At 60.4% G+C, this 25,644-nt stretch overlaps 1 protein-coding gene across 4 annotated transcripts in view; it reads left to right on the top strand.

The window, feature by feature from the left end:
* The window catches only part of KCNN3 (potassium calcium-activated channel subfamily N member 3), a 115,407-nt gene that overhangs the window by 63,108 nt on the left and 26,655 nt on the right, over window positions 1–25,644 (top strand). For all 4 annotated transcript variants that reach the window (XM_053908732.1, XM_019431497.2, XM_053908733.1 and 1 more), the window contains one exon: window positions 4,650–5,068. In XM_053908732.1, coding sequence (XP_053764707.1) covers window positions 4,650–5,068 — 419 coding nt within the window. The remainder of the gene's footprint in view (window positions 1–4,649; window positions 5,069–25,644) is intronic.

Here is a 25,644-nt window from a genome sequence, read left to right as displayed (position 1 = left end):
ACCCCGAAGTCAGATGCTTAACCGACTGAGCCCCCCAGGCGCCCCCATAAACAACATAGATTGGGTGTTTTCTACGTCTAACCGGCCGTTCAGTGCAAGAACGCTCACACTGACCTCTTTGCTCGTTGCCCGCTCATCGGTTTACCCCCCAGATTTGCCGGCAAGAGTCACTGTCCCCAAGCTGCCTGCACTTTTTCTCCCCTGCACACCCGGTAAGTTCCGACTTGCCCTTGTTCTTTGACTCAGGCTCGCACGTGGGAAGCACTTAGCAGGCGGGATCCTGCACCACGTACACAGCAGCTTCCTGAAGGTTCTGAGCTACTGTCGGATACGTGACCTGCCGCGTCCGCGGGATGGGGTAGAGGTGCGGGAAGCGGGAGTGCCCTCGTCAGGGTCCCCTCCCCGGAGAGGCGCCCAGATGCTCGACAGGCCAGGCCGGCATGCAGGGCCGGAGGGGTGCGGCGGTGCCTTCTGGGCCGTGGCAGGAGGAGGCAAGTGTTGGGCGGGCGGGCGAGTTGCGGGACCCTTCCGTCCAGCCGGCTGAGTGAGGCACGGTTCAGCAGTCTGGACGGGCTTCCCTGCGGGCGGTGCCCCGCTGCGCCCCTTCTCCCTCCGCTGCTGCGTCTAATGTCCCGAGGCCACAGCAAGGCTGCGGCCCAGCTGGGATTCCCTCCGGGCTGGGGAACAGCCACCTCCCTCTGGGAGGAGAGGCAGAGCCCTGTGTGAGGATGCAGGCTGGGGGTGGGGGGGGGGGGCTGGTGGTACGAGGGGGACGGGAGGAATGTGGCCATCCCGGGTTTGCCTGACACAGGCCTTCCAGGCTCTGCCAGGCCCGCCTCGCTCCAGAAGCTTCCGCAGAGGCTCCCCATCCTGCCTGTCTGTGCTGGGGCTGTCTGAGGTCACAAGCCGGTTCCTGGGCGAATGTCGGACCCATATTTAGGTGCCCGCTGTGTCCTCGCCTGCCTGGCTCTTTTGTGTTGAGGAATGATTGACAAATAAAATCACACACGTTTCACATCTACGTTGTGAAATGGTTGCCACCGGCCGGGTCGTAACCGCACCGCCGCCCAGCGTCCCCTTCTCCGTGTGGGAAAGCGTTGGCCGTCGCTCTCTGAGCATGTGCCTGCTGTGCCCGAGGTCACGCGCGCACTGGTCTGACTTCACCGTGCCGTGAAGGTCCCGTGCATTCGGTAGAAATCATACTGGGAATTTTGAGCGTGGGTCGTTTCTTGGGCTGGGAGTGTGTGAGACGGCCCCCCTCGTGATGCGTGGCCAGAGGCCGTGGCGCTCAGCCACGAGGCCACGAGGGTCAGCAGACGACGCACTGGCAACCGCCTCTCCCCACGCGGCCGCTCTGTCTGTCACTCGCCGTACGGCGTCCAGAACATCACGGGACAGCGTCCACATCTCGTTAGCAAACGGGCTTCACGGGAGATGGTTCGGGCCCGCTGGAGGCTCCGCGAGTGCCCCGCGCTCGGCCGCGGTCACCGGCTCAGGGGCCCCGCTGCACGTCTGTGGTCGGCTCTCACTAACTGCTCCGTGTTGTCGGGGTTGTACTGAAGGTGTCGGGGTGGCAGGAACGGCTGCGTGTCCTCGGGGCTCTAGATCCGCTGCTCGGGTGGCAGAGGGTCACGTGTGGAGCGGACTCGAGTCAGGGCGCTGCTCGCTGGTCCCAGGTCACCCTTACCTCGGGGACAGGAGCTCTCAGCATCTGGGACGACGTGGCCGGTGTTTGGGGCGACCGTGGGAGGGCGCTCACGGTCAGCCTGGACGGGCCTCCGAGGCCTCTGCCCCATGGCTGCCCAGAGCAGACCTCGAGGGCCCCCACGTCCGCATCCTCGGGGCACAGAGGCTGCCCCGGAACCAGGGTGCGTGGCTGGGGCTCAGGGGAGGAGGGTCCTCACCCCTCTGGTCCATGCTGCTTGAGATCCTGGTTCCAGATTGGCTCCAGAACTTTCTGGGCTTGAAGTTCACCTGGGACACTTTGTTCCAGATTGGACCACCCCTGGGCATCGGCGGGTGTCCTTCCCACGGCGTCGGATGAATCGTTAGGTATTTCATTGGTCTCAGGCTTAGGAGTGAGTTTCTCGTGGGGACTTCCGCTCCGGGTGGTCAGCGAGAGACATTGCGCTTTTCCATTCGACATGGTCTGTCCCCCTCCCCCCCCCCCACACACACCCTTCAGTCACCGACGTCCCAGTGACCACCCACCCAGGTGCTGGAGACACGGTCCCCTCCCTGCACACCCTTCGTCCCAGTGACCGTCTACCCAGGCTCTGGAGGAGAGAGAGGTGGGAGGGCCAAGCCAGACGGGGGACCATCTGACCTGCCCCTCAGTCCTCAGAGGAGGAGACCCAGCCCGAGGGGAGAGCTCAGCCACGCCGGCCCCCACGGAAAGCAGTCATCAAACACCTGGTCTATGTGAGGAGCTGGGCTGGGCACAGAGGCGTCACAGGGAACACGGAGGACACAGCCCCTGTCCCTCTGGAGTTCCCGCTGTGATCGCCGGACCCCCGGCCCGGTGGCGCTCCGGTCGGCTGGGGAGCTCGAAGAAAACACCCAGTGCCGGGGCCTCACACTCAGAGCTCCGGATCCGCTTGGTCTGGATGGCCCCGGGCAGGGGTGTCCTTAGCAAACTGTCCGAGCAGTTCTGGCGTCCCGGGGGGAGAGACCCACAAGGACCGAGGAAACATGACGGGTACATATTGAGATCTGCAAGTTGTTATTTTATTTAAGTTTATGTATTTATTTTGAGAGAACGCGCGCGCGCGCAGGGGAAGGGCAGGGTCCCAAGCAGGCTCCATGCTGTCAGCACAGCGTTCGACGTGGGGCTCGATCCCACAGACCATGAGATCATGACCTCAGCCGAGATCAGGAGTCAGATGCTTAACTGACTGAGCCCCCCACGCGCCCCAAGATCTGCAGTTTGTAAGGGCCGTGGAGGAAGTTGAGGGAGGACGTGGCAGGGTGGGGTCCTTCCTAAGTCTGGGAGCAGCGAGGCCGTCCTGGGGCTCCAGGGGTCAGATGGGAGTGGGCGTGAGGGTGTCCTCATGGGGGACAGCAGTGGGATCTCCTGGGACACACTGGCCACCCTGCAGCCTGTGGGTCCCTGCACTGGAGCCCCATCTGGCAGAGGCTCTCAGTCTGCAGCTGGGAATGGCCGTCCGTCCATCCGTCCATCGCTCCCCCACGCCGTGTGTGAGTGCCCCTCCCACCCCCCCCACCCCCGGGCCGGCCGCCTGGATGCCTCACGTATGTGGAGAGGTTGCTGATGCACACTTCCTCGTATCATCCGTCTTACTGGATCCCGACGCTGGCCCCCCGAGGCGGGCAGGGTCAACACTAACAGTCCCGGGACAGACGTGGAGACAGGCTCAGAGAAGCGGTCTGACCTGCCTGAGGTCACACAGCTAATAACTGGGTGTAGACACTCCAGTGCCGCTCACTGGCCTCGACCCCCACGCCCCCCCCCCCCCCGGGAAACTGACACCAGCAGGCCCTTGAGGGGCACGTGGTACCCCCCAGGGGGGTGGGGGGCCGGCACCTTCCTGTCAAGCCGGGCAGAGCCTTCCCGTCTCCCTCCCCACCGGGGAGTCTGGGAGGTCTGCCACTCACTGCCTCAGCTCCTGCCCACAGTGAACCCAGTTTCTATAGTAACCCGACGCTGGTTGTCACAGGTGGATGGTTTTCGTTGTGTGTGGGAAGAGTCTGGCCAGCAGTCACACGGCCATGGCGTGGCCTGTCAGTGGCACTTAGGAGCAGAGGGCACCCACGGAGCAGCCACTAGGGCCTTTCTGTGTCTGGGGACGGTGGAAACCTGCGTCCGGGAGCCCCCTGCTCGGCTGCCCTGGGGGAGGCGGGAGGGGAGTCCCGGCTGGCGGCTGGGCTCAGCGCCCTCTCCCGGTGCCCCTCGCGGAGGCTGCGCTCCGTCCGAGCTGTTCTGTTTGACCTCGCATCCTCAGGCGGGACGGTCCTTGAGAACGGGGCCAGGGCCATCCCCATATGTGACATCCCCACATGTGAACCCCAGCGCCAGCCAGGCCCGGCCACACGGCAGCAGGAATCTCCGCTTCAAGCCGGGGGAGGGCCCCAAGGTCCGCAGCCATCACTGGGCCCAACCCTCATTTTACAGAAAGGCGGGACCCCGTCCGTCTGTGGTGCCCGGAGTCCTCACCGCTAACGCTTCCTGGGTGCCGGCTCGGGGCCAAGCCTGTCGCGTAGGCTAATCCGTCACAGCCTCCCAGTGGTGGCTGCATAGCAGGTGCTGTCTGGTCCCCGGATGAGGAAACTGAGGCACAGTGAGGCTCACTAACGTCCCCAGGATCCCAGTGCTGGTTAGTGTTGGGCTCAGGGTCCGGACCCAGCCAGTTTGGCTCTAGGGCCCCCACGCGAACACTCTGCTGCGTCGTGGGGACGAGGTGCTGGCTGCCCTTGGCATCCCTCCTCTGCCGGGGACGGGCGTCTACACCAGCCTTGGGAGTTCGCTCGCGTAGGAAACACCTTTTCCTCTCCGCGTCCCCTCGAGGGCCTGGCGGGGGCCCAGCGTCCTGTTGTGAATATAAACGAGAGCCTCTTCTTCCCCTTCGCGGCCCTTCCCCGGAGGCCCCAGGCGAGCCCTGGCCCCTCTAACGCGCTCTCTGCCCCCCCAGCTCTTCGTGATTGACAATGGCGCGGACGACTGGCGGATAGCCATGACCTGCGAGCGCGTCCTGCGCATCAGCCTGGAGATGCTGGTGTGCGCCATCCACCCCGTCCCCGGCGAGTACAAGTTCTTCTGGACGGCGCGCCTGGCCTTCTCCTACACGCCGTCGCGGGCGGAGGCCGACGTGGACATCATCCTGTCCATCCCCATGTTCCTGCGCCTGTACCTGATTGCCCGCGTCATGCTGCTGCACAGCAAGCTGTTCACGGACGCCTCGTCCCGCAGCATCGGGGCGCTCAACAAAATCAACTTCAACACCCGCTTCGTCATGAAGACCCTCATGACCATCTGCCCCGGCACCGTGCTGCTGGTGTTCAGCATCTCGCTGTGGATCATCGCCGCCTGGACCGTGCGTGTCTGCGAAAGGTACACGCGTGCGCTCCGCGGCGGCTGGGGCGGCAGCGAGGCCGGGGGACCGGGGTGGTGGGGGGCGGGGAGCGGGCGGGGCCGGACCACAGGCCGGGTAAGCTAGGTGCCGCGTGCATTGTCCTCAGTGTCCCCTGTAAACCCGCGTGGAATCCGGTGCGTTCCTCGCCCGTCCTCGCGGCTAACACCTTGCAGTTACGTATTGTCTCTTCCTCTTGGATGTTGACGATGCCTCACCGGCATTTTCAAGGCTTTGGGAGGTCCCGGCATAAGGAAACTGGTTTCATTTTGTTGAGTCCAGACTTTCTCAAAGGTATTCACCCAGAAACCCTTTTCAGTGTGCACTGTGGGAGCCTCGCTACGCGGCGAGCGGTCCGCAGACCGGCAGCCTCGCGTCACCGGGAACCTGTCAGACGTGGAGGCTCAGGCCTCACCCAGAGCCACTAGACAGGATTTGCATGTTAACAAGCTCGCCTGGTGGGGGGGGACGCGCGTCCTGCGGGGAGGGCTTGGGTCCAGCCCTAAAGTCCCGATCGTACTCCTGGCTGTACATTGTGCGGGTCACGGTACCTCCCTGGGCCTCAGGTCTGTCACCTGCAAGCGGGGGTCATAACACCTACTTTCCAGGCCTTGTCGTCGGTGCTGAGTGGGGCCCATGCACTGCCTCACCGCGAGAGTGGAAATCAATCGTAACGGGGATCTTTCGGTAACTCCTGGGAATTTCGTGGCCTCTTTGTATAATTAGAAGCAAGCAGCTCCTACCACACGTGGACCCGTGCTTCCCTGTTTTCTTTCCTACTTGATCGGAGCCGAGCCTTCCGACACCTGTAATTGAGTTCGCCAAGCCCTTTAAGGTGTCTGAAACCTCCCACACCCTTGCATCAGCCCTGCGTGCGTGTGATGCTCACTGTGGCTTTTAGACGAGCAAATGGGCTGAACCGGGACCAAGACGTCTGCAAGTGAGTTTCGTTGCAACTTGAACCTGCCACGGGTCCGTGACTATTTTTGACTCAAAAATAAGCACGTAGTTGGCAAAGTACTCTGTTGCCTTTTATTTGGCGTTGAACGGCCCACCGAGGCTTCTGAGCCCGGGCCGGGCTCCCCTGGCTTCGTGCCCGCAGACGTGCTGAGGTCCCAGCAAAGGCACGGAGTTACAGTGAGCAAGTCCCAAGTCCTCCTAAAGGGCCCCCTCCTCTTGTGAAAAGGCCCTTTGCCCAGACGGCTTCCTCTCGATGGCACCTGAGGCACAGCCCAGCCTTGGCAGCTGCTCCTGGCTCCGAGCTCTGCCGCCAGCTCTCTGTGTGTCGTCTCCGTGGTCTCGGCTTGTTGAGCATCCCCACTTTAGAGCTGAGGAAGCTGGGGGAAAGCGCCGGCCTGGGGTGGAGGTGTGGGAGAGCTGGCAAGTGTGGGCCCAGAGTGTGAACCCGGCCCACGTATGTCTCCCACCCCAGGCGACTCTCGCCCTCGCAAGGAACCTGTGGCCTGGCCTCTCCCGGGGACCAGGAGACCCGACCCCAGAGGGTCACGGCCATTCAGCTGGAGCTCAGACCCCAGGCCTCTGCTGTCTGCGCTCCTGCCCCTGTACCGTGGTCCTGGCCGGGGTGGGGGTGAAGGGGGGTGAGGAGGGACTTCTGGGTAAATTCAGGCCGAGTGGAGGTGCCACCCACACGCCCAGTCCTTCCCCCCAGGGGGTTGTCAGGCCTTGCCCCTCCCCCACAGCTGCCCTGGCTGAAGGGAGCTGCCTGGCCCAAGTTAAAGCCCCAGCGGAGACCTGTCAGCATAGGCCTGTAAAGGCCCAGCGCCTTTACCCGGGGCCGTCCGGGCTCCAGGGCTCCCCGAGGGGTCGCCCGAGGCGCCCTCTGACCCCTGGCACCTCACGGCCGCCGTTGGCCTGCGCCCTGCACCCTGGGTGCCGATACCCGGAGCAGCCCCGGGAGAGCCCTGCGGGAAGCCTGCCCGAGTCCGGCCTTCGGGACTGTGACAACATGTACAAACGAGTGCACTTTTTCCTACTCGGGGAAACGCTCCTCCTGCCGTGACCAAGCAGTTTCTTTCAGGGTCCAGCTTAAGTGGCCATGGCCCTTCCCGGTGTCGGGTCATAGATAAGGGGCAGGAGCCAGTCAGTCAGAGCCTGGCCCGAAGCTGGGCTGCCCTGGGGGCTGTGGCATTGGGCCGCCGGCAGGTGACCTCCATCTGGCCCAGCTGACCTGGGGACGCCTCTGTCCCCGCGGACAGCAGGGGGCCCACGGCTTGCCCGAGGTCACAGAGCAGCGCGGCGGTCCTAGAGAATCGCGCATGTGCCGATGCCCGGGGCAGGCTCCGCACCCCGGCGCTGTTGTCGGCCCGGACCCCTGCTCGTCATGGACACACACTCCCGGGTTGCTATGGAGACCCCTCTCCGGCAAGACGCGTTTCAAAAGACGTTTCTGGTGTCTCAGGTTGGCTTTTATGCGACAAGGACGGGTTTGCACATTTGCTCCTTCTGAGGAAGGAGACGGAGGTGGCCCTCGCCCAGGGCGGGCTGCCCCTGGCTGCCGGCAGGGCAGTGACAACAGCTTGTTTTCCTTGGACCCGGAGCCGCCTTCCGTCACGGCTGCGGGCCTGACAGCTGTGGCCTGGGCGTTCTCCGGGATTCTCCTGGCCGCCTGCCCGCCTCCCACAGCCCTCCCCCGAGCCTGTCGTGGGAACCTCCTCATTAAGCTCTGTCGCCGCCAGCAGCCCGGCTGGGGGAGAGTCCGGCCTCAGGGGCCGCAGGCTCGGGAAGTGGGCTTTCCTGCCCCCCCCCCCCCCCCACGGGCGTCCCCAGCGTCCTGGGGACGGCAACAAGGACCCTTCAACATTGATGAAGTGCAGAGAGTCTTGTGATCGAGCAGAGGATGACGTGGGCGGGATCTGTAAAGTTTGGCAAACGACCTCCAGCCTCTTGAACGGATTCCCTGTGGACCTTCCCTCCCGGCTCTGAGTTCTGCACACAGCCAGCCTGTCGGCAGGGCTTTGCTGGTGACGGTGTGAACGTTCATCTCTTTCCACACATTTGTGCTTCAGCGAGAAATGGGATTCTGGAGGCCCTGCCCCTGGAACCGGACGGAAACCACCAGTGGCCCGTTCTTTCTCTCGTTCACACAGAGCCAACCTTCCCATGCCTGGGTCTCAGGTCTGGTCTGATCCCTGGGTCTGGTCTGCGCCAGCCAGAAGCCAAGAAGCGAGGACAGCCCCCTCCTTGGCCTCTCCCTCCCACAGACCCCTGCCACTACGGGCAGGGGGCTTCAAGGCTGAGAAACGAGTGGGGACGCGGTCTAGGGGGCCCCCTGGGTGGGGCTGACACAGCCCCAGGCCAAGCCCTTGTGGGCAGAGCTGAGAAGGGGCTGTGGGTTCTGATGGGCCCCCAGGGGTTTGCGGTGCGGCCGCCAGCGTGGGATGCACACTGATACCCACGGGGACGATGGGAAAGACTTCTGTCCAGTCATTTTTACTACAAAACTTCAGCCTTTAAGTACTCACCGTGAGAGTGGATGGTAACTCTTGTGCGCAACGTATGATAAATACACACACAGTAGAGGGGTTCGCGCCCAGAATCTTTGTACCAACGGGAGTCCACGACTTCGAAACCTTGCAAACCACTGGTTGGAGGGTCAGAGGGCTAGTCAGTGAGGACAGGAGAGCACCTGCCACTTTGGAAGAAGCCTGCCCTCCAGCTGGAGGAGGGAGAGGCCAGTGTCCCTGGGGGCAGAGAAGAGCCCAAGGCAGGCAGGTGCCGGGTCTGGACAGTCACCCCAAAACTGAGGCAAGTTCACGGCAGAGCATGTGGGGGGGATCCTCCCCGAGGCCCTGGAAACAAACCTGCTGCATTAAGAACGGGGAAATAATCCTGCAGGTGCAGAAGAACGTTGTTATGAGAGACACGGAGAGGAGAGAGCAACATTAGAAGGTTCTGGGGCTTCTCTAATGGTGCAAGAGGCTGTGATTTCTGTGCCAGAGAAGAGGGAGCAGATATGAAAGGAAACCGTATTTGGTTCACATAGGCACAGAGTTACAGAAAACTAAAATTGTCTGAGCAAAAAGAAAATTCACATCGGAGGCACTGAGTTTTTAAAAGATGTGGGATGTGGAAGACAAACTTAAAAGTTCTTCCAGAATGTAGAACAGAACAAAGAGATGAGAGATGGTGAATCGTGGGTCAGAATTGGAGGTTCTAGAATCAAGGCCAAACCCAAGAACCAGCATAATTTGGAGAAAAAAGCGTCATCAAAGATGTACACCAAGAAAACTTTTCCAGAACTGGCGGCCTGAGGGGGGGGGGTGGGGGAGAGGACCAGGCAGATCGGGGGCACCTGGTGGTCCAGTCAGTTCAGCGTCCGACTCTCGGTTTTGGCTCAGGTCATGATCTCACGGTTGGGGAGTTTGAGCCTCGTGTCGGACTCTGTGCTGAGTGTGGAGGCTGCTTGGGATTCTGTCTCTCCCTTGCTCCCTGCCCCTGCTCTCTCACTCTCTCTCTCTTTCCCAAAAAAATATTAAAATTTTTTGAAAAAGATGAGACAGAGGGACACATAGAAGAACAGGGAAATGAAGGTATACCTACACGTTTGCAAATAAACTCCTTCTGGAAAACTGCCTGAACTTGAAGGTTCAGCCATCCCAGGACACATGGGCTGCACAGAGCACGCTTCTCCTCTGGAGCCCTACATTTCAGACATTAGTGTCATTCCCGCAAGGACACAGGAACAGAAGTCCTGCTTGGAGTTCTGTGGGCTCAGAAGTTTCGGGGAATGAATCCCAGTAAAGGTCTTGATGGGGTGATGTGAGAGCAAGAGAGGTGGGCAACACCGTGGCTGCAAAACCCAACCCCAATGTCAGGCAAACAGCAGACTCTGGGAAGACGAGGAGAAAAAAACGCGTAATAGGTAGAAGCTGCAAACCCTCAGATTAGAAAGTGGAGAGAAGACAAAGAAGGATGAGTCAGAGCGGACTGCCTTTGTCCTCTCAGGTAGAAAAGAATTTTAAAGCCGTATCACTCAATTTTGATAATTAGAGAGATATAGTTTAAATAATTTTTAGACCTAAAGGTAACCACAGGTGGAGTTTGGAAGTGTGACAACGAGGACAGCAGTGGCACCAGCCACGCGTTATGTCACTTAACCACAGCTCCGTGGGGTGTGGGGGCTGCTGCCACTCATCTCTACCCTCCTTGTGAGAAAACTGAGGCACAGGGCGGTCCAAACAACGTGTCGTGTTGGCCCCAGGACTGGGGAGTGGCCGACCTGAGATCCGTAAACCCCGCCCCAGAGCCCCACCTCTCCCCTCTTTGAGAACGTGCCCCCTCCACACCCCTGCACGAGACACAAACAGCGTCAGGAGCAGAAGGACAAAAGAAGTAGGAAGAATTTAAAACCACAGAAAGCGTGAAGCCAGGTGAGAAAAAAAAAACAAAACCTCACAGTTTAGAACAGTCAACGTAATTGAGTTTCCCTCCGCTGTTCGAAAGCAGTGTCTCCTAGATGGGATTTAAAAGCAAAATTTGATTTCATGCTGTTTACAGAAGAGGTTCCTAAAGCAGAAAGACCTGGAAAAACAAATGAATACCCGAGATTTATTAGGTAAGTACAAACCAAAGGGCAATTGAAGAGAAATCCTCGTTTTAAACCAACTAGAATTCAAAGCAAAAAAGCATTAAATGGTCTAGAAGGACCATTTAATATGGATAAAAGTAGCATACACTGTGAACTTCCATGCAAAAATAAATAAGGAGATTGAGACCTGAATCACTGACTGCTTTAATAACTGATAAATATTGAACTTTGTAGCCTGTAAACAAATAATACATCTTCTTTTTAAGCATCCATTGACAAAAATGTCATGGTGTGACCAAAGTTGTATGTGGAGGGAAAACATCCCTAAAGTTTTTTATTAAGGGGCACCTGGACAGCTCAGTTGGTCGGGCGTCCGACTCTTGGTTTCGGCTCAGGTCACCATCTCACGATTTGTGACTTTGAGGCCTACATCGGGCTCTGTGCTGATGTCGTGGAGCCTGCTTGGGATTCTCCCTCTCCCTCTCTCAGAATAAACATATGAACTTTAAAAACATTTTTAAAAAGGGTTTTATTAAAAGAAAATTGGGGGGTGCCTGGGTGGCTCGGTCGGTTAAGCATCCGACTTCGGCTCAGGTCACGATCTCGCGGTCCGTGAGTTCGAGCCCCGCGTCGGGCTCTGTGCTGACAGCTCGGAGCCTGGAGCCCGTTTCAGATTCTGTGTCTCCCTCTCTCTCTGACCCTCCCCTGTTCATGCTCTGTCTCTCTCTGTCTCGAAAATAAATAAACGTTAAAAAAAAAAAATTAAAAATAAATAAATAAAAAATAAAAGAAAATTAGGAATTTTAAGGGGGAGTAAGTACTGATTTTGTGATGTTTTAATAAATAAACGATAATAGCTTAACTTGTTTTGAAAGAAGATCATCGAGAGGGACTTTGCTAGATATTAAAATGTATTATAAAACTAAGTCCCGGTGCTGTTACTGCAGGATCAGTAGTGATAGATCAGTGAACCCTAAGGGGAAGCCCTGAAATAATCCCTACTATGTAAGAACCCAGTAGATGAGGAAGAAAACCACAGTTGATCTCAGTCAAGGGCTGAGAAGCGATAAGAGAAAGAAAACCAAATAGGAAGCAGTAGGTTCTTCAGTGAATGTTAACGGGGAGATTGGAGATTAGATCCCTGGATGAAAAATCAAATTAGAGCCCGCCTCTCACCAGCCGTCGACATAAATTCCAGGCGGATTAAAGAGTCAGATGTGAAAGAAGAAACCACGAGTAAGCTCCAGAAAACAAAGTGAATATTTAATCAATCCTGAGATGGGAAGGAACCTCGGAAGAGAACATGGAGAGAGAGACTGTCGCCTCTGTGCACGGCCTGTGCGCAACTTTAGATTTCCACCCTTCAAAAAATACATGCCTACTTAAAAAAGCAAATGTTACACGAGGGAAAATATTTGCAGCAAATGTGACAAGAAGTAAACATCCCTGTTACACAAAGCAGTCTCAGAACCCCATCAGAAAAACTCCTCTCAGAAAGCAAAAAACAATGCCAGAAGTAAAAACGGACAGCCACCGCAGAAGAGATACAAAGGCCAGTGAGAACACACTCCTTCAGCCTTGCTAACCAGAGAACCACACATAGAAACGACACGCAGAATGACTTTTTCTCCTCTGGAGTTGACAAAAATTTAAATAAGCGTAATGAGGGCTGGAGAAAGCTGTTTTTGTTGGTGGGGGGGTGGTTCCTCCGGGTGGGGGGACCACGGGAGACCTCCCTCCGGGTGGGGGGACCACGGGAGACCTCCCTCCGGGTGGGGGGACCACGGGAGACTCCCGCTGGTGCTTCAGCACGGCACCCTCTCCAGTGGTGGAGAGTCAGACACCAAATTAAAGGCCAGGGTTTGAGCAGGTAAGTAAATCACCGCGCGTCCTTACGATGGGCAGTTGGGTGACGATGTAAAAATCAGCCTGTTGAGGCCTGTAAGGCAGGAGAATAGTCGTGACACAGGGCTTGCCTCGTATGGGGGTTGCGATCTGAAATCGGTACCAGACGTGTGGAAGGTGGTTGGCAACACAGAAACCCTAAGTGCCCTCCGCGGGGTGTTAGGTGTGATTTCCCCTCCGTTTTATCGTGTTTTCTGCACCCATGTCCTGCCCTCGTGTTCATGCCTCAATGGAATGGGGGGGGGGGGGGGCGGCTTCTCCCTCCGCAAGACCCCTCTTTTCATCCTGGGCAGGAGCTCGGGTGTCGTGTCAACAGGGCTTGGACGGTCAAGTTGAAGGGCTGGGGTTTTACACACAGTTGTTCTCAGGTGAAGTTCCTCCTGGAGGCCGCGGCCTTGTCCCCGACCCGGGGCAGGTGTGGGAGCGCGAACAGTGGGCGGGGGGGGGGTCTGCAGGGTAGGAGGGGGTCTCCACGGAGTAGGAAGAGCTAACAGTGAGGCCGGAGGGCGGGGTCTGCAGGGGCGGGGCCGGGAGTGCGAACTCGGGGGCTGGTGGGCGGGGCCGACAGGGGCGGGGCGGGGAGCGGTAACAGGTGGGGCTAGGGGGCGGGGTCTGCAGGGGCGGGGCCGGGAGTGCGAACCGGCGGGCGGGGTCTCAGTGGCCGCGGGATTCAGGTTCAACGGTGAGGTCGGCCGGCAGGGGCTTGGGGCTGGGTCTCTGCTCCAGGGTTGTCCCCCATTCCCGGTCCTAGCAGCCCCCCTTCTGGTTTCAGGGGCCTGTCTGACATTTTTCCGCATCTTTACTCCTCTACACTTTCTCTTTCTCGGTGGTTTGTGATTCAGCAAGGCTTCTCCACATTTGCGGCGATTTTGTGCTCTTTGACACTTCAGCACGTAACGGTTCACTTGTGACTATCGTATTCGCCTTTTATGTTAAATAATAATAGATGACCCCTCTTAGGAGGGTCAAGAATTGGAGAAATGACGAATTTCCATAAAGCCAGCATTCCTAAGCGCTACGTTTGGGGCCGTGCAGGTGTGAGGTGAACTCCGTCTTGCACTCAGGAGAAACCATCCGATCTTTTCAGCAAGTCGGTCCCCAAAGTACGCCAGCCTGTGTCGAACCTAAAGTCTGGGTTTCCCTAACTGCTCTCTGCTGGGAAGGGGCCAGTGTCTGCCTCCAGGATTTTGCCTTGAGGTAGGCCCTGCTGAGCACCAGCCTTCTCCCTGTGGCTGGGTCTGGGCGAGAACCAAGCTCCACAGCAGGGGGCTGGATGGAATGACCACCGTGTGTGGGAAGGAAGGAAGCTCTTCTTACCAGGTAGCCCAAGGCCCCAGGGTTTAATTCTTATCCCGGGACAGTGGAAAAGGGCTTCAGGGCTGGGAGGTGACCGTTACCGAAAATCCTATGAGAGTTGGAACCCTCTGAGGGAGCTAAGGTGAGGAAAGGGAGGGGCTCCTGTAGGCCACGTCAGCCACAGCTACTCGTGGGCTGGCCTTAGTCAAGACCGGAAAACCACATTCTATCAGGCTTTCCACGTGTGGCTGCTTTGTGTGACCCTGGTGACCGCCTGGTGCCTTGCACCCGAGGGCAGGCACCCCCCAGCAAGGGCCCCAGGCCCTCGCCCGTAGGCCTTCTCTGCGTGCTTGTGGCCCAGGGTCAGCACGCCCTCACCGCTTCCATGCCGGTGTGGACCCCTGTGGTCCCCATGTCACCGTACCGCCCCTGGGGGATCTTTTCGTGAGACTTTCTCCTCCCGTTTAATGCAGACTCCCCACCCCCGACACTGGGCCACAGGCACCCAGGGGCTGAGCTAGGAAGGGAAATGGGGGAGGACACATCATGTCCCAAATGGCAGCTCATTGAGTGCCCCCCGGACACCCCCCGTTACCTAGACACCTACTTGCCCGCTGTGCACGGCCTATGGCTTTTGGCCCCACCACGGTCCCCTGCTGACTGGATCACCAGCCCTGACACCGGTCAGACTCTCCCAGGATGCTCGTGGGAGCTGCCTGCCATCGGGGCTCCTGCGGGCCGGCCCACACGTGCCGACACGGGCCACGTGGGCCTGGCACCCCACAGGAGAGGGCCCAGGGCCCAGGTAGCAAAACTCCTTTTGGAAACTTCAAACATGTCTCGGCTGAGCCAACATACGCTCAGCGGGTGTCGGTGCACAGAGGCCGAGTCCCGCGATGGACACGACCCGGCTGAAGTCAGAGGACGGCCTGGCTCCTGGTTCTACTGTCTGCCTTGCGCACCGTTCATGTACTTACCCTGACCGGAGTCCTACAGCCTCTGCTGGACTCGCCCTGGGACCAGGAAGTCACCAGTCTAAAGACCGTTCCTTCTGAGCAGACAGTTCCGACAGAAACACTTCCTGATGCTGGTTATAATTAGCCTTCTCCTAGTTTGTGACTTGGGTCCTGACTCTGTTTTCTGTATCAACACAAAAGAAACTCAAGCAACACAGGTTGGTGTTCCAAGCACCTCCATCTGGCCAGAGATGGTTTCGGGCTCCTACTGGCGGTGACCGTGGGCGAGCTAGCCACGGGACAGCAGGACCTCTGATTCCCAGAAAGCCCTCGGCAGGGGGAGAGCGTTTAGCTCACTGCGGGCCTGCACTGCAGCGGGCTGGTGTTCCCTCTTCCACCAAAGGCCCCTTAGATATTCAAGAACCCGTCTCATCTTCTTGAAACTGATGGTCTCTGCTCCTTGGACTCCGTTCTGACCTGACCTCTCCCTCCTGCTCGTCCGAGCCCCCACCGGGCGGAGGCCCCAGACCGAATCCAGCGCCCCTAATGTTACACCACCCCCTCTCTTCTTGGCATCCTTCTCCTTCTGACGCAGCTTGAGAGTGGCCGGGCAGGCACGTGGGCTGGGACGGAGGAGTGAGACCCGGGACAGCACGCAGCCCCGTGCTCTCCCCTTGACCTGTCCCCAGCGCATGCGGACGCCCCGCTCGGCCCGAGTCCTGAGGCGAGCGTCCAGCACCCTGGCCCCGGGAGGCACCACCGGACAGGAACCACAGCTGAGGTCAGGCCGGGAGGCCGCTAAGCCACGTGGGGATCCGGTGGGGCTCACAGCGTCCAGAGGCCCGTGTCCTGCTCCCAGCCTTAGCAGGGGTGGGCGTCCAGCCTGGGGTCCGTCGCTCCCCCTTGGTCGTCTCCGTGACGAAAGCCGTAGTTATCCGGCCAGCGGCCTGAGTGCCGTGGGTCGGGGTCTCTTCCCCTGCTTTCTGGACCGTCTCTTCCAGTTTTTCCTCTGCCAGATCTGCTTCCCTGGACTGGACATCGTCTGTCGTGCCCACCGTCGTGCCCGCCCCAGAGACCCGGCTACCAGCTCAGGAATGCCCCGGCCTCCCAGAGCAGGATGCTTTAGTATGAACGGCTTGCTAAATAATGGTGTTATTCGTCATATTGGGTCCAGCTACTCACCAGGCACTGTGTTAGGGGTTAAATATACCTTAGAAGACAAAACACACGGTTTTCCCCCTCACGGGGCTTATAGTTTACCAGAGAAAGCCAGTAACGGGGACCAAATGAGTGATTTCACATCTAGGCTACGTGCTGTGAAGAAGTTAAACACAAGGTTGCAATATATATATATTTTTTTTAAGTAATGGGGTTGGACAGCCACATCCTGCTCAGCCGGGACGTGCCTGGAAGGTTGCTCTGGAGAGGTCATGCGTCAGCAGAGAACGGCTGAGCCGTTTACAGACCAAGCGGGCAGGCCGTCCAAGAAGAGGGAACAGCACGTACAGAGGCTCTGCGCCGGCAAAGGGCGCGGTGCGCGGAGTCACCAGAAGGACAGAAGATGGATGGACGTGTGGCCGTGGCCTGAGCTACAGAGGGGCAGGACGCCCACGGTGGGGGCCTTGGGCGGTGCTAGGGCATGGAAGCCAAGGGCGGAGGGAAGCCTCTGAAGATTCTTACCTAGAAGAGTAACACGGTCTGGTTCGTTCTAAGAACATGGGTCCGGCACCTGCCTGGAGAGGAAGCCGGAAGTAGGGAGGGAGCCACTTTGCTGTGGCCCGGAGGGGAGGTGGGGCCCTGGCAGGAGAGCTCTCAGACGCCCCATGTGCATCCAGGCCGATTCACATGCGTTTTCTCACAAGCCGGTGTCCCGTACATCAAGTCCATCTTCAGAATCAGCGTACGGCCTGTTATTGCTTTCTGCTTCTCTGTTTCTGTCTTCTTTTTCTCAGGAGCTTTGTCAGTGAGCACTAGCTTTCGACTGCAAGTGACAGGAAACTCAAAATAATAGCAGCTTAAACAAAATAGAAGTTTCTTTGTTATGCAAAAGAAGACTTGGAAAGGTCAGTCCAGAGCAGGTATGGTGCTCCACAGCATCAGCGACCCAGGCTCCTTCTGTCTTGTGGCCCTGCCAGCCCTCGGGCATGGTTTCTTCCTCATAGTTCAAGAAGGCTGCTGGAGCTCCAGCCATCCCACTTGCCTTCTAGCCTGCAGGAGGGAGGAAGGGATAAAATAAGATGTGTGCTCTCCCTTTAAAGACTTGTCCTGGAAGGAACACTTGTTTTCATTCACATCCAGTGGTCGGTTACACGGATGGAAAAACATAGTCTTTATTATTGATAGTCCTTGCTCATTCCTGGGTTCTTTTACTGACGAAGAAGGGGAGAAGGGCTGCTGGGTCATAAGTTTCTCCGGGGCTCAAAACCACTCACGCTGCCCGCACCCTCGCTCTGTATTCAGGCATCGGACTGCTATTCCTACTCTGTAACGTCTCTCAGATCCTCTCTGCCCGCCACCTCGCCCGGCCACAGCCCTGCCGCCTTGCACGCAGCCATAGGGGTAGCGTGTCTGGCGTCAGCCTGTCCTCCCACGGGGACGTCTCTTGCCCCTGAAAACCTTTCACTGCTCCCTCGGGATCGCAGTCCCTGCTGCACCCTTTAGTGTCCAGGGCCCTTGCAGTCCCACCTAGACCACCTGTGATGAAACCAGCTTGGTTCAAGTTCAGTAACATTAGCAAAGATTGTAATAGCACCTCGCATTCCTACATGTAAGTCTATTGCGTCCAGAATCGAAAGCGGTGGCAAAAAGTCAGAGAGCCCAGACTCAAAGCCGAGCCCTGATAGGGGACTGGCTGTGCCACCTTGGACGAGTCACTTGCCCTTCGTGAAGTCAGACCCCAGCCAGTCCCCTTCCTTCCCCGGGCCTCGTTCTGACCTGCAGGTTGGAGCTTCAAGCTGTCTTGCCTCCTTCGCGGGGTTATGAAGCTCCGAGAGGAGGAGGTGACAAGCCGGGAGACCATAAAATCCAGGACCCGGGTCTGCTGCTTCCGGGCCGCCCTGGGAAGGGAGCAGACAGGTAGAGCCCCAGTCCCCTTTCGGGGCATTAGGGCCCGACAGCTCAGCCGGGCTCAGTGACCCGTCCCGTCCCCCGACTTGCGGGGCGGGGAGGCCTGGCGCCCTGGGGTCCTGACTGCCTGCAGCAGGGCTCTCGGGGTGTTAAATGGGGAGGGGTGTCTTACGTGAGTGTGTTGGGGCCAAGGGAGAAAGAGAAAAATGGGCGAAGCGCCTGTAGTCTTTCTTCAGTTCGGGCTGTGAAGTCCTCTGATCGTCTGGGGACGTGCCGTCTGGCTCCTAGGCTGACGCTGACGGTGCCATGAAGAGCGCCGAAGCCACTTCCCGCTCTCAGGTACATGGCCCTCGGGGCCACGCCTCCGCGTGGGGCGGGGGGCAGACGGTCTTCGGGAAAGTGTACGTCAGAAGTAATGACGTGAACACTATGTCGTCAAGCTTACAGAGTTAAGGAAACGTGAGTCTGGGGAGCTGGGTCCAGCTTTGTAATTACCGTGTCAAGCTTCGTGCGTGCGAGTGCTCCCCTCAGTTACCAGCACCCGTCATTTGTTCTGTTCTTTCGTGTAATTTAAAGTGCGGGTTTTATTTAGGGAGCAGCGTGTCTCGAGGCTTTCGTCATTTCGGAAATTAGACGGTGCCCTCCTGAGCTCGCCAGACGGTCGCTGTGGCCAAGTTAGGCCCAAGGGCCGGTGGGGCTCTGGGCCGGGGTCTCGGAAGCCCCAGGCGAGGGTCACCTCGAGCCCGGGGGAGGGAGGGAGCCGTTTGTCACGTGCTGGTTATGTGCACGCATCCTCCCCATCGCCCTCGCGGTAATCTCTTCCAGTGTTTTCTCCAGCACTGAGAGAAACGGGCCCAGGGCGGCGGGGGCCTCGGCCGCCGTGTGAGCTTCCTCGATTGCTTCTCCCCCAGCGGAAGGCGAGTCCCTAAGAGAGCGTCCACCTGAGTGCCGGCACTTGTAGGAGGCGAGCGCACGGGGAACCTGTCTTCCCGTTCACAGCCGTGTGGGTACCCGCCCCGAGAGGCCGACGCACCCACGGGCCCCCCTCCGGGGTCCTCCGGCTCCCGGTGCCTCCCAGCCTGGGCACTTCCAGCCTGGCCCTCCCTGACCCATCAGAGCTCCGAGACCCCAGGGCCCAAGGCCCCGCGAGCTAACGGCCCGACAAACCTGTGTTTGGGTGAGCGGGGTGACGACGTTGGCAGTGGGGTCCTTCTGTCTCCTGCAGGCTCTGGACGGCGGTTCCGTTGCTCAGGATGCGTTTCATGAAACCACTCGCCAGGTAAAAGCAGATATGTGCTCACCCCAGGGGCCATCACCATCACTTTCATTACCGCCAGCAGCCCCGAAGCTAATCAGGACAGATCTGACCCAAAAATAAATTCGGGAGGCCTTCCCTCCGCACCTCCTGTGTCTCCCTCCTTTGGGTGGGCCAGACTTTCCTCCGCATCTGTTTGCTTCCTGGCACTCAGACAGCTGTGTGGCCTTGTCTGCAGTTCCTGGGCTCTGCCTGTCCCCAGCTTCTTGTCTGCTTCGGACGCTCCCTCCTCTGGGGTCTTGGCCAGTGAAGGGGCAGAGGTGGGCTGTAGTTTCCGGGCAGGCTTGCTTCCTGGCAACGCGTCATGAGCATCTTCTGTGACGCTACTTCCTGTAAAGCAGAGCGGGGCTGGGTGCCAGGGTACAGGGGCCGGGGGCTCGCTGGGCGACAGGCGGAGGAAGGGGCCCGCGTGGCGGCCCGAGCCCAGCCGTGGCACCGGCCCACCCTCTCCTGCCCCGTTGCCGGGACCTCCTGTATTCAGGGGTCTGAGGTCTCGGCCGGGGGCCGGCAGAGGCTCCGTGGAACTCGGAGCCCCTTGGTTTGCAGAGGGGGCGGTGCTGGGGCAAGGCTGCTTGTGTCTGTGGTCCGTGCCCAGCCGCAGGCTCCCCAGAGACTGGGCAGGGGCGGGGTGGGGGGCCGGGTGCGATCAAAGAAACCTCCACCGTTGGGCTGGAAGGGGTTCTGGGCTCGTTTGGCCAAATCCTCCCATTTACGGATAAGGAAGCCCAGGCCCAGGGTCCCACAGCAAACTGGAGTCTGAGCCCCCAGCTGGGTCCTCTCCTGGGGTAACCACCGCGGTGCCCACGTGGCTGGTGGCTCAGGCCGAAAGAGGCGGCCGGGGGGTGAGGGCACAGGCCCCAGCATGCCCCTCTCCGGCGTCCGTCACTTTACCTAGAAGGAAGGGGTTCGCTGCGTTAGGGGTAACCCCAAGACTGTGACTCCCAGGGGCAAAGTCCCCTGCCCAGGTCCTGACCGTATGTCTGTGTGTCCCTTCCTGAGACAGTCCTGGCCTCTGGGCTAACGTGCCCTTGGAGGAGCCTGTTCCGTGGGCAGAGACCCTCAGAGCAGCCATCTCCGTGCTCCTTGGGACACTCGTCACCACTGGGTCAGTTTAGGGCAAGCCTCCTGCGTATCTGTGTCTCCCCACGCGGCCCCTTGAGGCAGCCGGGGAAGGAGCTGGCTGGGCCCGTTCTCAGAGGTCAGCGACAGGGTGACCTGACACCATGCCCTGCGGACCCTGCAAGCGAGAAGGGGTCTCCCGGGGCCGTCTCATGCCCCTTGCCCTCCTCCAGCAAGAATGTCTCAGTTCGAGAGGCGGGAAAAAGGAGCCGGGATGCGGAGGGTGGTCTGGGCCCAGCTGTGTCCCCTCCTGCTCCCGGGACCGGGAGATGAGTCAGGAGGGCGTGAGCCCCTCGGCCCAGGCCCCGGCTGGGAGCCTTTCCTTCCGGCTGCTGCTGTCCAGGATGCTGGGGTACGCCAGCCACGGAGACTCACAAATTCCTCCGGTAGGAAAGCGCCCCGCCACCCCCACCCCCCGCCACCCCGGCAGGGAAAGTTGGGTGCGTGCTGGCTCTCTCCATTCTTCCTCACATGGTACTGAGCTTCTGGATTAGCATGACTTCTGATGTGTTCCAGAATTTTCCATGTAGTCATGTGAACCATGGTGTGGGTGGTTTGGCTGTGGGACAGGTGGGCCTGGAGCAGCCCCTGGGACCCGGCCTCCCCAGACTTGTCACTCTTCACCTGGTCAGAGCCCACCCCCCGCAGTCCGGGACACGTGCCCCCCGGGTGCCCAGGCCTGTGGGAAGAGGCCAGAGACAGCCACACTCCACGTGCAGAGACCGCTAATGGTCAGGGAAGGCCCCGCAGCCACGCCGCCCCCTCCCGGGGGCCCACTCTTCCCGTGGCAGGGGGAGGCTGTGCACACAGGGCTCTACGCCCTGACCAGGAAGCCTCACTGCGCTGGGAAACCGCAAGGAGAAAACTTCTTTCCGGGACTTTCTTCCATCTTCTTCCTCTTTGTTTTTGGTCCCAGGGTGGTCCCCACCTCCCTCCCACCCAACCCTGCCCAGGCACGGCCACGGCGTCTGTTCACCTGGGGAGCTGCCTGCCTTTAGTTCTCTTTGGAAGTCATAAGTGAGAGGACAAAGCCTCCCTTCTTCCCTCTGAGGCTCCAGCCAGGACTCCCGCCTACGGGGCATTGCCCTCCAGGGGGCCGCGTGCACACTGAAGTCTCCGGGAATGGCATTCCGTGGAGTTGCACAGTGTGCAACCTAGCCAGCTGAGCAGGGCGGCCCTGGCGTTGGCTCACCCCCTGTGAAGGCAGCTCATGCGGATCCAGGATGAGATGCCTGAGAAAGGCCGGATCCCCACAGTCTCTCCAATCAAGCCCTCTGAGCCTCCCCTTCCTCAGAGGCATGAAACGGCCAAGAGGGGCCAGACCCAAGCTCACACAAGGGCTCTGTCGCGTGGCGGGTGTTTTATTCTGCGCAAGTTCCCTAGTGCGGCTGAGCCTGGGTTTCCAGTTCAAGACCACAGCAAGTGGCCATCCTAATCTTGTTGCCGTGAACACGATGCGCGCCAAGGCTGGCCCACGTGGTGCGCGGTAAAGGCCGTTGTTACCTTGTGAAGCCGAGTGGACGTGCAGCCTGCCCACCTGGCAGAGAGAGTCCCAGAGACACTGCGAGATGAGCGGTCTCTGAGGAGACCCTCCCCAAGAACCCCAGCCACTGGGCCGCTCTGTCTGTACGTGGAAAGCTGAGAACGTGGCCCCCAGGTCAGCTCCACGACGGAGGGCGGATGGCGGGAACAGGCCAGACCGGGAGGAGAACAGTTTACACATGGCGCCGGGGTCCGTGGTGCTGAACAAAAGCCAAGGGTAGCAGCTGTGAGAGGGGGGAGGGCGGGGAGGCCATGCAGGAGGGCAAGCCCAGGGGTGAGCACACCGTCAGCTCCTGTCACGGAGAAGTGGGGGGTGGGGGGGAGGCAGCTCTGTGGAGGGCACCTGATCCAGGACGGCTTTCTGGAGGAGGCGACTTCCTGGGCCCAAGGGGCCAGAGTGAGTGAAGCCCAGCACGGGAGGGGTCCAGTATGGGGTGGGAGAGGGGCCCAGCAGTGGAGGGGGCTGGTATGGGGTGGGAGAGGGGCCCAGCAGTGGGGGTGGAGGGCGGTATGGGGTGGGAGAGGGGCCCAGCAGCGGAGGGGGGGCCGGTATGGGATGGGAGAGGGATCCAGTGGTGGGCGGGGGGGGTGGGTATGGGGTGGAGAGGGGTCCAGCAGTGGAGGGGGCCGGTATGGGATAGGAGACGGGCCTGGTATGGGGTGGGAGAGGGGCCCAGCAGTGGGGGTGGAGGACGGTATGGGGTGGGAGAGGGGCCCAGCACGGGAGGGGTCCAGTATGGGGTGGGAGAGGGGCCCAGCAGTGGCGGGGGGGCCGGTATGGGGTGGGAGAGGGGCCCAGCAGTGGGGGTGGAGGGCGGTATGGGGTGGGAGAGGGGCCCAGCAGTGGAGGGGGGGCCGGTATGGGATGGGAGAGGGATCCAGTGGTGGGCGGGGGGGTGGGTATGGGGTGGAGAGGGGTCCAGCAGTGGAGGGGGCCGGTATGGGATAGGAGACGGGCATGGTATGGGGTGGGAGAGGGGCCCAGCAGTGGGGGTGGAGGACGGTATGGGGTGGGAGAGGGGCCCAGCACGGGAGGGGTCCAGTATGGGGTGGGAGAGGGGCCCAGCAGTGGCGGGGGGGCCGGTATGGGGTGGGAGAGGGGCCCAGCAGTGGGGGTGGAGGGCGGTATGGGGTGGGAGAGGGGTCCAGCAGTGGAGGGGGCTGGTATGGGATAGGAGACAGGCCTGGTATGGGGTGGGAGAGGGGCCCAGCAGTGGAGGTGGAGGGCGGTATGGGGTGGGAGAGGGGTCCAGCAGTGGGGGTGGAGGGCGGTATGGGGTGGGAGAGGGATCCAGTGGTGGCCGGGGGGGTGGGTATGGGGTGGAGGGGGCCCAGCAGATGCTTGCCAGGGCATCCGCGAGAGGCTCAGAGCGTCGGTGGGGCCCAGCCTCTTTCGCCGGGTGGAGTTCCGACTCAATCCTGTACCAAAGCCACTGCTCCCAACCCTGTTTGTGTCTCTTACTCCAGCGACACAGGGGAAACCCAACCTAGGCGGTCCCCGGTTTATAGGGTCCCCCCGCTTCCTTGCCCAAGGACAAGGCGAATCAGAGCACGAGAGAGCAAAGCGAGCTTGTCATAGGGGCAGGGTTTGTACGTTCCCCGACGCAAAACGTGGGCTGTTCACGAGCATCAGGTGTTCAGCCACTGCTGGTTCCGGACCGACGGTTGTTGTAGCCCAGAGCGTGCGCGCCGAGGTCACCCTCCTCCCCACCCTCGGCCGGTGGGAGCCACGGCGGGTACGAAGCAGGGAGGATCTTGTGTTTGGGGAAGACTTGCCTGGCGACCGAGTGGGGCACGGGTTGGAGCAAGGAGGCCGGCTGGGGACACTGAGGCAGTGGTGCAGGTGGGTGCCACTGCGGGCGTGGCTGGGACGGGCAGCGGAGGCCAGGTGTCCCCGCGTGGCCGGGTGGTGGCGTTTACTGCCCGCAGGTGGGAGATGGCAGGAGGAGGAGGAGGAGGAGGGCCCCGGGGCGGGGCGGGCGGGCAAGTCAGCTGACCTGCCCTTTCCCTCGGCGAAGCCCCAGGCTGGGACCGGGCTGGTGTCAGAGGGTGGGAGGTGCCCGCTGAGTCCGTGGACACAAGATGGCCGGGGGAACAGACCTGTGTCCGCTGGTTGCGGGCCCTCGGTGTCCGGCCGCCCCGTAGGGACACAGTCCAGGTTTGCAGCGTAAGTGCAGCTGAACTGAAGGAAACGAAGTGGGCCTCCCGGCAGGGGGAGGGCGAGAGAGCGACTGAGTCAGTGACCGGGGAAGAGGAGAGGAGAGACTGGGGGTGCGGGTCAAAGGAGGGGGAGACGGGGGACGAGGGAGAAGGCCGAGCGCAGAGGCTCCGGAAGGAACGACGGAAGGGTGGGGGGGGGGGGACCCAGGGCCTGGCCCGCGGCCACCGCCTCCCCACACCGCCAAACGCACACTTGCCGCGGTCCACACGGTGCAGTGCCTCTTCCAAACATACTGTTTTTCTCCGGTTTCGTGCTTTTTATTAAACATTTCCAAATCAGGAAACACGGAAATATTTTTTAACACAAAGAAAGAAAACATTGCGAGTAGAGAAACTGACTCAGAAGGGTTTGCCAGATGAGCCAGCTGGTTTCCCGTTTCAGAGCCGTTCAGAGAGGGTGACGGCACCCGTCGTGAAGAAAGGGGACTGGCGGCTGGGTCCCCCGGCTGCCGCCTCCGTGGGCAAACCGGACGCCTCGGCACCACGGGGGAGGAGGAGACCGGACGGAGGAGAGCTGCTCGCCCAGGAAGGCTGAGCTGGGCCTTCTCGCCTGAGTCCCTCCCGCCTGTCAGCAAGGCCACGTCCACGTGCGACCCCAGGCCCGCGTCCCGAACCTTCCACGTTTGGCCAAAGTCCGCCCAGAAAACCGCCCGCGGAGACGTGCGTGCCACCGCCTCTGCGAGAGGGTCCGCGGGAACTGCGTCCGCAGAAGGGAACGGCCACATCTGCTCGGTGGCGGGTCGCAGCTGGTTCGGTGGGCGTGGTGGCGGTGATGGCTTTCTCCCCTTTCGGAAACGACCGGAGGCCCTGTCCCCCATGCTGCGAGCTCTTAGAAATAAAGCACGAGAGCAGCCTCGGAGAGACCCTCGGCCGTGGCCTTGCGTCGCCCGGCGGGAGGGAGCCCCCTCACTCTCCTCAACTCAAAGCCAGCCCTTACAACTCAGGACGCCGGCCACGAAAATAACGCGGGGGGGCTCTGTGCACACGCCGCCTGGGCCTGGGGTCCCCGTGGGCAGCCTGGCTCCCCACGGCCGTGCATCTCACATTTCCAGATGCTTACCGGGAAAAGGCTTTTTAAGGCGGGAAAGGACTTCATTGGTTTTGTTTGCCCTGATGTGAACTCGCCTGCGGCTGCGACCACCAGCCTGGCCCATCGGCCGCTCGGGGTCCCCGACTTCCGAGGCCGGCGGCTCTCACCGGCCGCAAGCGGCTCCAGACGCCCCTGAACTGAGGCTGACGGGACACCCTTGGGGGAGTGGCAGCGATTTCCCCGAAGCTGGCATTCCGAGGGCACCGGGTCATTCCTTGATTATAGGGACGCGGCAGAGGCAGGGGCGGGAAGAGGCCCCAGTGCTCGTGAGCCGCTCCCCTCAGTGGGAGCTGGCCAGGCTCGCCAACCCCCCCCCCCCCCCCCCCCCCCCGCTCCCTCCCGGCCACCATCCTGCTGCTCACGGCAGCTCTGTGTAGAATCAGCCTTTTCGCTTACTTGGGGTAAGAGCCCCTGTGCTGCCGGCTTGCGATAGAGACAAAATGAGTCATTCGCTCATTCATTCAACCCATGTGAACCGACTAGTGGAGACAGCGCAGCAG

The sequence above is a fragment of the Panthera pardus genome, unplaced genomic scaffold, assembly GCF_024362965.1.
Source record: "Panthera pardus isolate Hobbes unplaced genomic scaffold, ASM2436296v1 HiC_scaffold_21, whole genome shotgun sequence".
NCBI lineage: Eukaryota > Metazoa > Chordata > Mammalia > Carnivora > Felidae > Panthera > Panthera pardus.
This window is presented reverse-complemented; position numbering and strand designations above follow the sequence as displayed.